This window comes from Sinohyriopsis cumingii, chromosome 1, assembly GCF_028554795.1.
Source record: "Sinohyriopsis cumingii isolate HCF-2022 chromosome 1, ASM2855479v2, whole genome shotgun sequence".
NCBI classification, from domain to species: domain Eukaryota; kingdom Metazoa; phylum Mollusca; class Bivalvia; order Unionida; family Unionidae; genus Sinohyriopsis; species Sinohyriopsis cumingii.
Window position 1 is genome coordinate 128,561,825 of NC_142961.1, and position 13,769 is coordinate 128,575,593.

A 13,769-nucleotide genomic window follows, 5' to 3' on the forward strand; every position below is an offset into this window, starting at 1 on the left:
CGTAAAAGGGAGTTATTTGATAGATAAATAAATATTAGGCATAATCAGTGATATTGTAATCGCAAACGGAAAATCACATTTTCTTATATTTGCCTAACAATAACATATTCTGTTTCACATAATCATCTACCTGATTCTCTTTTGAAACTATAATGAAAACATATTTATATCATAATAATCGTATAAATTATGTACGATTCAGCAACGTATTCTGAATAATTCTTTAGATAATTCCTTGGTGAAGTAATTTAATAAATACATGTCAGCTTCTATTCACTTTAGCTTTTCGTTGAAGATTTTGTTTCACATTAAACATATATCTCATATATTATTAAGGTAATATGATATCTTCATTAGAGAGAGACAGACAGACAGACCGAGAGACAGAGAGAGTGGAAGTACAGATGTGTGTTTTCTTTATGCCACAGTATGCAGTGATAAATGAAATGGCATATTTGCATTTTATTCAGACAACTTATACAAAACTATTATTTAAAATAAGAAGGGAAAGAAATGTCATGGTCTAAATAAATGTGTATTGTCCTTGGTCTGTTCAATTCAGTTTTGAGATGAAATTTTACAATGACATTTAGAAAAATGCATTAGATTTTATCACAATAAAAAATATGCTGCAATATCTTAAAAGGGAATTGTTTCTGATTCACACACCCCCGCCCACCTGTTCCTTTTTTAATCAGTTATTTATATGAATCAAGGCTTTATTCATGGAGGTAATGATTATAATTTCATACCAAGTCTATCTACCTCTTTGTGACCAAATATTTAAATATTACTCGCGAAATAAAGGCGTTCTTTTCGTTTAAGTTGTAAATAAAAAACTGTCCAAACAGTTGTTTTGCACAAATTCTCTTAATATAAGAGAATAAACACAACAAGACAATAAGTTGTACATTTTGTATTTACTTATTAAGTTCTTTCTGCCATATACTTGACATAATTATAACGTGCAGCGTTCCATTTGTAACCATTGTTAAAGGGATTTTCATTAAGCCACACGAATCAATAGGCTGGCAATAAATGTTTCAACATAAGGAGCCTAACGTGGTTAGATGTATTATTTCATTTAAACAGAAGAAGGAAACAAACGTCCGTTTTAGTGTCTTATAGTGATATGGAGTATATATTTTAATACAGCGAAAAATGAAAGAAGATATTATTAGTTTTCATTGATGCATGTATTATTTTAGTAGTGAAAATTACATATCGCTTGATAGATGAAAAGTAGATTGTCCTGACCAACGACAAACTCCAAGGATGATCTAATATCTGGACGCCATTTTATGTAGCTCCGCCTGTTGGAAATGTAACTCTCTACGATTCCTTTTTAAAAGACTATATATTCAATCAAATCAAATTGTAACCAATTTGAAAATAAATACTTTATTACGATATAAGTTAACGACAGCAAGGAATTTCTACCCTGGTCGTAATACATTAAATTCGGTTTATCGTGGGAACCATCGCATTGACCTTAAGAATATAATATAAAGAAATCATATTACCAGCGTTTACCTATTAGGATTCGTTGTCGATACATTACACAAGTCTTATCTAGCAAAAGCGTTACCTTTTCAAATTTCCTCAATACTTTGGCGATTAGAATATCGATATATGTAAAATAACAATATGATTAAATATGTTCTTATATAAGACTAATATTTGCCGTAAAATAGATTAAAATTTCTATTCATCTCTTCTATCACTGATAACTTCAGATAGGATATATTTTTGAATTTCACAAAACTACATTTCGAAATTGCAACAGCCACTGAAAAGCCTCTTTTGGTGCCGTTCGCGCCTACCTGTACTCCATGCAAAATGTATCGAATATGCTCATTGGAGACGGTGCAAAAACACAACAGATAAACTAATCTCGTATATATCAGTAGTAGCAGCAGGAAACACGTCTCATAAACTGAACAAATATTATCAAATAGTATAAACAAGGACACATGTTGAAAGTTAAAATAATGCCCGCTTTAATTAAACCATGCAAGGAGAAATAGCGAATAATATGGATTCACAACAGAATATTAATCATTAGATAAATATTTGAAATTATCTATTAGGCAGCATTATGCTTAAAAGTTATGGAAGATTGTCTAATATGATAGATATTAAACATACAGTATACAACAGTAATAATGTTGAGACATGAGGGAGATAAACAATAGTACAAACAGTACGCACCGCTTTGTCTGGTTGCAGATGGTACATACATGAACTGATGACAATGTAAGATAACACTATCTTTAAGATAACATTAAAAGGGGGATACAAAGCAACCAAAAGGCCATATATTAATTAGTAACCTTGTCACATGGGTCATACGTTTTTGTGGCCTGGACCTAGTAAAGTTTCTTTTAAGAATCCTTTTTAATATAATTTGTCATGGGTTACATAAAAGTGAATACTTAAGTTAACTTATTTTCTACACCTAACAAATAACACACTTGAATGCAATTCATATGAAAGAATTAAAATAAATACCACTTTCGCAATAACTTCCCGTGTAGCCAGTACCACAACGACATGAGAATCCTCCATCTGTATTGGAACACTGCCCATGACCGTGACATGGTGTTGCCATCGTGGTGCATTCATCTATGTCTGCAAAATATTCAACCACCTTTTCATCTCGAGGTAAGAAAGTAATATTGCATCAATATAGTCATACATTCATGATTATCATATAAATAAAGATTTTGTTTCCAGTATCATCAATAATATTTGACGTCGATAATATCGAATTTGCATGCAATATTTGATGTTGCTAGATGAAAAGTCTGTGATCGTCCTTCTCCAACTTCTGCCGAATACAGTGAAGACAACATTTGATTATGAATTTCAAATATGGAGTTCACAGTCACACGCCCACTTTGAAAAACATCTTAATGTCTTCAGGCAATCTTTGTGAAATAAATCAATTTAACAAACATAAAGAACAGAAACGAAAAAACGTTTAATTGATATACGTTTCCATGCATATTGATCTAGGATAAGTATTATCTCAACTCTATTGATATCGCGCAGTACTGATTAGAAATCTGATTTTATCTCGTAACAATTTTAAACTGCAAAGATGTCATGGTCTCTAGATCAGCGCACCTCAAATAATCACACTGACGTTGCATTTACTATAGATCAATTCATTGTGTTTCAAGTTAAAATTAGTTCAGCATCCAAGTTTATCAGTGAAGTTAACTATTATTTGGAAGTTATATAAAATAAATTTTGATTCATTACTAATGCTGTATCACATAAATGAACATGTAATCGTTATCTTGATTTAAATAACACATCGAACGCTTGTGGGCGAGATAATTTTTATCATGAATAGCAATCTCGCGGAATTCTCTTGATTGAATATTATCAACATTATAAGCATTGTTTTATCCATAAGTAAGAAAACAGATTTAGTCGCTATACACGGAATGACGAAGTGTATATGCAATATAAATGAGAATATGGGATATGTGGCTCTTGTCAAGTGTTTAGTTAGAGAAGCATTTTAGGTAATGACTGGGTAAACGTTTACCCTTGGTAAATCCTGGCATTAAGATAATAGCCAAAACGGAACGGTTTACAATTGCACTCAATCACACAATATTGTATAATGTTTCATGAATAAGGTCTCGTAGCTAGCTAACATCTCTTGAAACCGCTAGGTGGCAGCATGGAACAAAGCGGTCTAACATTATTTCCAGCATGATATTTAATGTTAAAGAAACTAGCAATTCAAAGATAGCATCTTCATCTTGCTTTACCAAATGTATCAGTTGGATGGATTATGGTCATTATCGTCGGCGAACGAGGGTTTAAAAATATCGAGGAGTTAAGCCATCTTGACGTGAAAGGGAGTTACTTGATAGATGAAAAAATATTAGGCATAATCAGTGATACTGTAATCGCAAATCGAAAATCACATTTTCTTGTATCTGCCTAACAATAACATATTCTTTTTCACATAAGTATCTACGTGATGCTCTTTTGAAATTTTAATTACAACATAAACATATCATAACATTCGTATAAATTATGGACGATTCAGCAAAGTATTCTGAATAATTCTTTAAATAGTTACTTGGTGGAGTAATCTAGTAAAAATGTCTACTTCTTTTCACTTTAGCTTTTCGTTGAAGATTTTGTTTCACATTAAACATATATCACATATATTATTAAGTTAATATCATACATGCATTAGAGAGACAGACAGAGAGACAGAGAGAAAGAGAGACAGAGAGACCGAGATACTTCGAGATTGGATGTACCTAAGTGTGTTTTGTTTATGCGAGAGTATTCAGTGATAAATGAAAAGACATATTTGTATTTTATTCAGACCACCTATACATAAAATATTACTTAAAAGAAGAAAAGGAGAGAATTGTCATGGTCTAAAGAATTGTATAATGTCATTGGTCTGTTCATTTCATTTTTGTGATGAGATTTTACAATGACATTTAGAAAAATGCATTGGATTTTATCGCAATAAAACATATGTTGCAATATTTTAAAAGGGAATTGTTCCTGATTCCCCCACCCATCCACCCACCTGTTCCTTTTTGAATCAATTATTTATATGAATCGTGGCTGTTTTCATTGAGGTAATTATTATAAATTCATGCCAAATCTCTCTATCTCTTTGTGACCAAATATTTAAATATTACTCGCGAAATAAAGACGTTCTTTTCGTTTAAGGTGTAAATACAAAACTGTCCTTACAGCTGTTTTGCACAAAATGTTTTATAATAAGAGAATAAACATAACAAGACAATAAGTTGTACATTTTGTATATACTTATTAAGTTTTTTCTCCCATAAACTTAATATAATTATAAAATGCAGCGTTCCATTTGTAACCATTGTTTAAGGGATTTTCATTAAGCCACACGAATCTGGTGGTTTAGCTAATGACACAAAATTAGGAGCATAAGAATGAAAGTTAATAGTATTAAGAGTTTCTAGATACAATAGGTTGGCAACAAAGGTTTCAACATAAGGAGCCTAAAGTGGTAAGATGTATTATTTCATTTAAAAAGAACAAAGAAACAAACGTCCATTTTAGTCTCTTATAGTGATATAGAGTATATATTTTAATACAGCGAAAAATGAAAGAAGATATTATTAGTTTTGATTGATACATGTATTATTTTAGTTGTGAAAATTACGTATCGTTTGATTGATGAACAGTAGATTGTTCTGCCTTACGACAAACTCCAAGCATAACCTAATATCGGGACTGCGATTTTATGTGGCTCCGCCTGTTGGAAAGGTAACTTTCTACAATTCCTCTTTAATAAACTATATATTGCAATCAAATCCAGTTGTAACCGATATGAAAATAAATACTTTATTACGATATAAGTTAAGGATTGCATGGAATTCTACCCTGGTCATAATAAATTAAGTTCGGTTTATCGTAGGAACAATCGCATTGACCTTAAATATATACTATAAAGAAATCATATTACCAGCGTTTACCTATTAGTATTCGTTGTGCATACATTACACAAGTCTTATCTGGCAAATGCGTTACCTTTTTAAATTTCCTCAATGCTTTGGCGATTAGAATATCGATATATGTAAAATAACAATATAATTAAATATGTTCTCATCAAAGACTAATAATTGCCGTAAAATAGATTAAAATTTCTGGTCATCTCTTCTATCACTGATAACTTCAGACAGGATATATTTTTGAATTTCACAAAACTATACATTTCGAAATTGCAATAGCCACCGAAAACACTCTTCTGGTGCCGTTCACGCCTACCTGTACTCCATGCAAAATGTATTGAATATGCTCATTGGAGAAGGTGCAGAACACAACGGATAAACTAAACTCGTTTATATCAGTAGCAGCAGCTGCAAACAAGTCTCCTAAACTGAACAATTATTATAAAATATATAAGCAAGTGCGCTTGTTGAAAGTTAAAATAATGCCCACTTTAATTAAACCATGCACGGAGAAACTGCGAATAATATGGACTCACAAAGAAAATATTAAACATTAGATAAATATTTGAAATTATTTATTAGGCAGCATTATGTTTAAAAATTATGGAAGATTGTCACATATGATGGATATTAAACATACAGTATATAACAGTAATAATGTTGAAATATGAGGGAGATACACAATAGTACAAACAGTACGCACCCCTTTGTTTGGTTGGAGATGGTAATACATGAACTGATGACAATGTAAGATAACACTACCTTTAAGATAACTTCAAAAGGGTGAGACATTGCAAACAAAGGTCACATATTAATTAGTAACCTTGCCACATGGGTCATACGTTTTTTGTGGACTGGAGCTAGTATAGTTTCATTTAAGAATCCTTTTTAATATAATTCGTCCTGGGTTACATAAAAGTGAATACTTAAATTAACTTATCTTCTACACCAAACAAATGACACATTTGAATGCAATTCATATGAAAGTATTATTATAAATACCACTTTCGCAATAACTTCCCGTGTAGCCAGTACCACAACGACATGAGAATCCTCCATCTGTATTGGAACACTGCCCATGACCGTGACATGGTTTTGCCATCTTGGTGCATTCATCTATGTCTGCAAAATATTAAACAACTTTTTCATCTCGAGGTAAGAAAGAAATATTGCATCAATATAGTTATACATTCATTATTATCATGAAAAAAAAAAAAAGAATATATATATATATATATATATATATATATATATATATATATATATATATATATATATATATACAGATAAATAGATATATATGTATATATAGATTTTGTTTCCAGTATCATCAACAAGATTTGACGTCGATAATATCGAATTTGCATGCAATATTTGATCTTGCTGGATGAAAAGACTGCGGTGGTCCTTCTCCAACTTCTGCCGAATACAGTGAAGAAAACATTTGATCATGAATTTCAAAAATGAAGTTGACAGTCAAACGCCCACTTTGCCAAACATCTCTTAACATTCTGCAATTGAAAATGTATGGATTGTGTAATTAGAATGTTAACACAAATGAAGCCATTCCTTCTGATTGCAAACAATCTGCAATAATGATACCTCATACAGCTTCTGTTACCGTATATCTCCGACAGACGCAGTTATCAGAGACAGAAGTGTAACAGGGATTGCATAATGAATTCCCCAATGTTGACTGAGCATGTTTCTCCGTTTAAAACGTATGTGTTATGATTAGATTTGAATCAAAGTAGACCATTATATTGGTACTTACCGAAGACTGAGTTTTTGTTAAAGTAAATGCGAGTGCTTAAGGTCTTCAGGCAATCTTTGTGAAATAAATCAATTTAAGAAAGATAAAAAACACAAACGAAAAAACGTTGAATTGATATACGTTTCCATGCATGTTGATCTAGGATAAGTATTAACTCAACTCTATTGATATCGCGCAGTACTGATTAGAAATCTGATTTTATCTCGTAACAATTTTAAACTGCAAAGATGTCATGGTCTCTAGATCAGCGCACCTCAAATAATCACACTGACGTTGCATTTACTATAGATCAATTCATTGTGTTTCAAGTTAAAAGTAGTTCAGCATCCAAGTTGATCAGTGAAGTTAACTATTATTTAGAAGTTATATAAAATAAATTTTGATTCATTACTAATGCGGTATCACATAAATGAACATGTAATTGTTATCTTGATTTAAATAACACATCGAACGCGTGTGGGCGAGATAATTTTTATCATGAATAGCAATCTCGCGGAATTCTCTTGATTGAATATTATCAACATTATAAGCATTGTTTTATCCATAAGTAAGAAAACAGATTTAGTCGCTATAAACGGTATGACGAGGTGTATATGCAATATAAATGAGAATATGGGATATGAGGCTTTTGTCAAGTGTTTAGTTAGAGAAGCATTTTAGGTAATGACTGGGTAAATGTTTACCCTTGGTAAATCCTGGCATTAAGATAATAGCCAAAACGGAACGGTTTACAATTGCACTCAATCACACAATATTGTATAATGTTTCATGAATAAGGTCTCGTAGCTAGCTAACATCTCTTGAAACCGCTAGGTGGCAGCATGGAACAAAGCGGTCTAACATTATTTCCAGCATGATATTTAATGTTAAAGAAACTAGCAATTCAAAGATAGCATCTTCCTCTTGCTTTACCAAATGTATCAGTTGGATGGATTATGGTCATTATTGTCGGCGAACGAGGGTTTAAAAATATCGAGGAGCTAAGCCATCTTGACGTGAAAGGGAGTTACTTGATATATAAATAAATATTAGGCATAATCAGTGATACTGTAATCGCAAATCGAAAATCACATTTTCTTGTATCTGCCTAACAATAACATATTCTTTTTCACATAAGTATCTACATGATGCTCTTTTGAAATTTTAATTACAACATAAACATATCATAACATTCGTAAAAATTATGGACGATTCAGCAAAGCATTCTGAATAATTCTTTAAATAGTTACTTGGTGGAGTAATGTAGTAAAAAATGTCTACTTCTTTTCACTTTAGCTTTTCGTTGAAGATTTTGTTTCACATTAAACATATATCACATATATTATTAAGTTAATATCATACATGCATTAGAGAGACAGACAGAGAGACAGAGAGAAAGAGAGACAGAGAGACCGAGATACTTCGAGATTGGATGTACCTAAGTGTGTTTTGTTTATGCGAGAGTATTCAGTGATAAATGAAATGATTAGATTTGTATTTTATTCAGACCACCTATACATAAAATATTACTTAAAAGAAGAAAAGGAGAGAATTGTCATGGTCTAAAGAATTGTATAATGTCATTGGTCTGTTCATTTCATTTTTGTGATGAGATTTTACAATGACATTTAGAAAAATGCATTGGATTTTATCGCAATAAAACATATGTTGCAATATTTTAAAAGGGAATTGTTCCTGATTCCCCCACCCATCCACCCACCTGTTCCTTTTTGAATCAATTATTTATATGAATCGTGGCTGTTTTCATTGAGGTAATTATTATAAATTCATACCAAGTCTCTCTATCTCTTTGTGACCAAATATTTAAATATTACTCGCGAAATAAAGACGTTCTTTTCGTTTAAGGTGTAAATACAAAACTGTCCTTACAGCTGTTTTGCACAAAATGTTTTATAATAAGAGAATAAACATAACAAGACAATAAGTTGTACATTTTGTATATACTTATTAAGTTTTTTCTCCCATATACTTAATATAATTAAAAAATGCAGCGTTCCATTTGTAACCATTGTTTAAGGGATTTTCATTAAGCCACACGAATCTGGTGGTTTAGCTAATGACACAAAATTAGGAGCATAAGAATGAAAGTTAATAGTATTAAGAGTTTCTAGATACAATAGGTTGGCAACAAAGGTTTCAACATAAGGAGCCTAAAGTGGTAAGATGTATTATTTCATTTAAAAAGAACAAAGAAACAAACGTCCATTTTAGTCTCTTATAGTGATATAGAGTATATATTTTAATACAGCGAAAAATGAAAGAAGATATTATTAGTTTTGATTGATACATGTATTATTTTAGTTGTGAAAATTACGTATCGTTTGATTGATGAACGGTAGATTGTTCTGCCTTACGACAAACTCCAAGCATAACCTAATATCGGGACTGCGATTTTATGTGGCTCCGCCTGTTGGAAAGGTAACTTTCTACAATTCCTCTTTAATAAACTATATATTGCAATCAAATCCAGTTGTAACCGATATGAAAATAAATACTTTATTACGATATAAGTTAAGGATTGCATGGAATTCTACCCTGGTCGTAATAAATTAAGTTCGGTTTATCGTAGGAACAATCGCATTGACCTTAAATATATACTATAAAGAAATCATATTACCAGCGTTTACCTATCAGTATTCGTTGTGCATACATTACACAAGTCTTATCTGGCAAATGCGTTACCTTTTTAAATTTCCTCAATGCTTTGGCGATTAGAATATCGATATATGTAAAATAACAATATAATTAAATATGTTCTCATCAAAGACTAATAATTGCCGTAAAATAGATTAAAATTTCTGGTCATCTCTTCTATCACTGATAACTTCAGACAGGATATATTTTTGAATTTCACAAAACTATACATTTCGAAATTGCAATAGCCACCGAAAACACTCTTCTGGTGCCGTTCACGCCTACCTGTACTCCATGCAAAATGTATTGAATATGCTCATTGGAGAAGGTGCAGAACACAACGGATAAACTAAACTCGTTTATATCAGTAGCAGCAGCTGCAAACAAGTCTCCTAAACTGAACAATTATTATAAAATATATAAGCAAGTGCGCTTGTTGAAAGTTAAAATAATGCCCACTTTAATTAAACCATGCACGGAGAAACTGCGAATAATATGGATTCACAAAGAAAATATTAAACATTAGATAAATATTTGAAATTATTTATTAGGCAGCATTATGTTTAAAAATTATGGAAGATTGTCACAAATGATGGATATTAAACATACAGTATATAACAGTAGTAATGTTGAAATATGAGGGAGATACACAATAGTACAAACAGTACGCACCCCTTTGTTTGGTTGGAGATGGTAATACATGAACTGATGACAATGTAAGATAACACTACCTTTAAGATAACTTCAAAAGGGTGAGACATTGCAAACAAAGGTCACATATTAATTAGTAACCTTGCCACATGGGTCATACGTTTTTTGTGGACTGGAGCTAGTATAGTTTCATTTAAGAATCCTTTTTAATATAATTCGTCCTCGGTTACATAAAAGTGAATACTTAAATTAACTTATCTTCTACACCAAACAAATGACACATTTGAATGCAATTCATATGAAAGCATTATTATAAATACCACTTTCGCAATAACTTCCCGTGTAGCCAGTACCACAACGACATGAGAATCCTCCATCTGTATTGGAACACTGCCCATGACCGTGACATGGTTTTGCCATCTTGGTGCATTCATCTATGTCTGCAAAATATTAAACAACTTTTTCATCTCGAGGTAAGAAAGAAATATTGCATCAATATAGTTATACATTCATTATTATCATGAAAAAAATATATATATATATATATATATATATATATATATATATATAGATAGATAGATAGATAGATAGATAGATAGATAGATAGATAGATAGATATGTATATATAGATTTTGTTTCCAGTATCATCAACAAGATTTGACGTCGATAATATCGAATTTGCATGCAATATTTGATCTTGCTGGATGAAAAGACTGCGGTGGTCCTTCTCCAACTTCTGCCGAATACAGTGAAGAAAACATTTGATCATGAATTTCAAAAATGAAGTTGACAGTCAAACGCCCACTTTGCCAAACATCTCTTAACATTCTGCAATTGAAAATGTATGGATTGTGTAATTAGAATGTTAACACAAATGAAGCCATTCCTTCTGATTGCAAACAATCTGCAATAATGATATCTCATACAGCTTCTGTTACCGTATATCTCCGACAGACGCAGTTATCAGAGACAGAAGTGTAACAGGGATTGCATAATGAATTCCCCAATGTTGACTGAGCATGTTTCTCCGTTTAAAACGTATGTGTTATGATTAGATTTGAATCAAAGTAGACCATTATATTGGTACTTACCGAAGACTGAGTTTTTGTTAAAGTAAATGCGAGTGCTTAAGGTCTTCAGGCAATCTTTGTGAAATAAATCAATTTAAGAAAGATAAAAAACACAAACGAAAAAACGTTGAATTGATATACGTTTCCATGCATGTTGATCTAGGATAAGTATTAACTCAACTCTATTGATATCGCGCAGTACTGATTAGAAATCTGATTTTATCTCGTCACAATTTTAAACTGCAAAGATGTCATGGTCTCTAGATCAGCGCACCTCAAATAATCACACTGACGTTGCATTTACTATAGATCAATTCATTGTGTTTCAAGTTAAAAGTAGTTCAGCATCCAAGTTGATCAGTGAAGTTAACTATTATTTAGAAGTTATATAAAATAAATTTTGATTCATTACTAATGCGGTATCACATAAATGAACATGTAATTGTTATCTTGATTTAAATAACACATCGAACGCGTGTGGGCGAGATAATTTTTATCATGAATAGCAATCTCGCGGAATTCTCTTGATTGAATATTATCAACATTATAAGCATTGTTTTATCCATAAGTAAGAAAACAGATTTAGTCGCTATAAACGGTATGACGAGGTGTATATGCAATATAAATGAGAATATGGGATATGAGGCTTTTGTCAAGTGTTTAGTTAGAGAAGCATTTTAGGTAATGACTGGGTAAATGTTTACCCTTGGTAAATCCTGGCATTAAGATAATAGCCAAAACGGAACGGTTTACAATTGCACTCAATCACACAATATTGTATAATGTTTCATGAATAAGGTCTCGTAGCTAGCTAACATCTCTTGAAACCGCTAGGTGGCAGCATGGAACAAAGCGGTCTAACATTATTTCCAGCATGATATTTAATGTTAAAGAAACTAGCAATTCAAAGATAGCATCTTCCTCTTGCTTTACCAAATGTATCAGTTGGATGGATTATGGTCATTATTGTCGGCGAACGAGGGTTTAAAAATATCGAGGAGCTAAGCCATCTTGACGTGAAAGGGAGTTACTTGATATATAAATAAATATTAGGCATAATCAGTGATACTGTAATCGCAAATCGAAAATCACATTTTCTTGTATCTGCCTAACAATAACATATTCTTTTTCACATAAGTATCTACATGATGCTCTTTTGAAATTTTAATTACAACATAAACATATCATAACATTCGTAAAAATTATGGACGATTCAGCAAAGCATTCTGAATAATTCTTTAAATAGTTACTTGGTGGAGTAATGTAGTAAAAAATGTCTACTTCTTTTCACTTTAGCTTTTCGTTGAAGATTTTGTTTCACATTAAACATATATCACATATATTATTAAGTTAATATCATACATGCATTAGAGAGACAGACAGAGAGACAGAGAGAAAGAGAGACAGAGAGACCGAGATACTTCGAGATTGGATGTACCTAAGTGTGTTTTGTTTATGCGAGAGTATTCAGTGATAAATGAAATGATTAGATTTGTATTTTATTCAGACCACCTATACATAAAATATTACTTAAAAGAAGAAAAGGAGAGAATTGTCATGGTCTAAAGAATTGTATAATGTCATTGGTCTGTTCATTTCATTTTTGTGATGAGATTTTACAATGACATTTAGAAAAATGCATTGGATTTTATCGCAATAAAACATATGTTGCAATATTTTAAAAGGGAATTGTTCCTGATTCCCCCACCCATCCACCCACCTGTTCCTTTTTGAATCAATTATTTATATGAATCGTGGCTGTTTTCATTGAGGTAATTATTATAAATTCATACCAAGTCTCTCTATCTCTTTGTGACCAAATATTTAAATATTACTCGCGAAATAAAGACGTTCTTTTCGTTTAAGGTGTAAATACAAAACTGTCCTTACAGCTGTTTTGCACAAAATGTTTTATAATAAGAGAATAAACATAACAAGACAATAAGTTGTACATTTTGTATATACTTATTAAGTTTTTTCTCCCATATACTTAATATAATTAAAAAATGCAGCGTTCCATTTGTAACCATTGTTTAAGGGATTTTCATTAAGCCACACGAATCTGGTGGTTTAGCTAATGACACAAAATTAGGAGCATAAGAATGAAAGTTAATAGTATTAAGAGTTTCTAGATACAATAGGTTGGCAACAAAGGTTTCAACA

The 13,769-nt window shown here is 31.5% G+C and overlaps 1 protein-coding gene across 1 annotated transcript in view; it reads right to left on the bottom strand.

Annotated features, from left to right (window-relative positions):
* LOC149807846 (uncharacterized) overlaps positions 1-13,769 on the bottom strand; it is a 263,634-nt gene that overhangs the window by 70,547 nt on the left and 179,318 nt on the right. The window contains exons 12-14 of the mRNA XM_089971376.1: positions 10,857-10,976; positions 6,480-6,599; positions 2,512-2,631 (exon numbers count right to left, since the gene is read on the bottom strand). Of these exons, the coding sequence (XP_089827502.1) occupies positions 2,512-2,631; positions 6,480-6,599; positions 10,857-10,976 (360 nt within the window). The remainder of the gene's footprint in view (positions 1-2,511; positions 2,632-6,479; positions 6,600-10,856; positions 10,977-13,769) is intronic.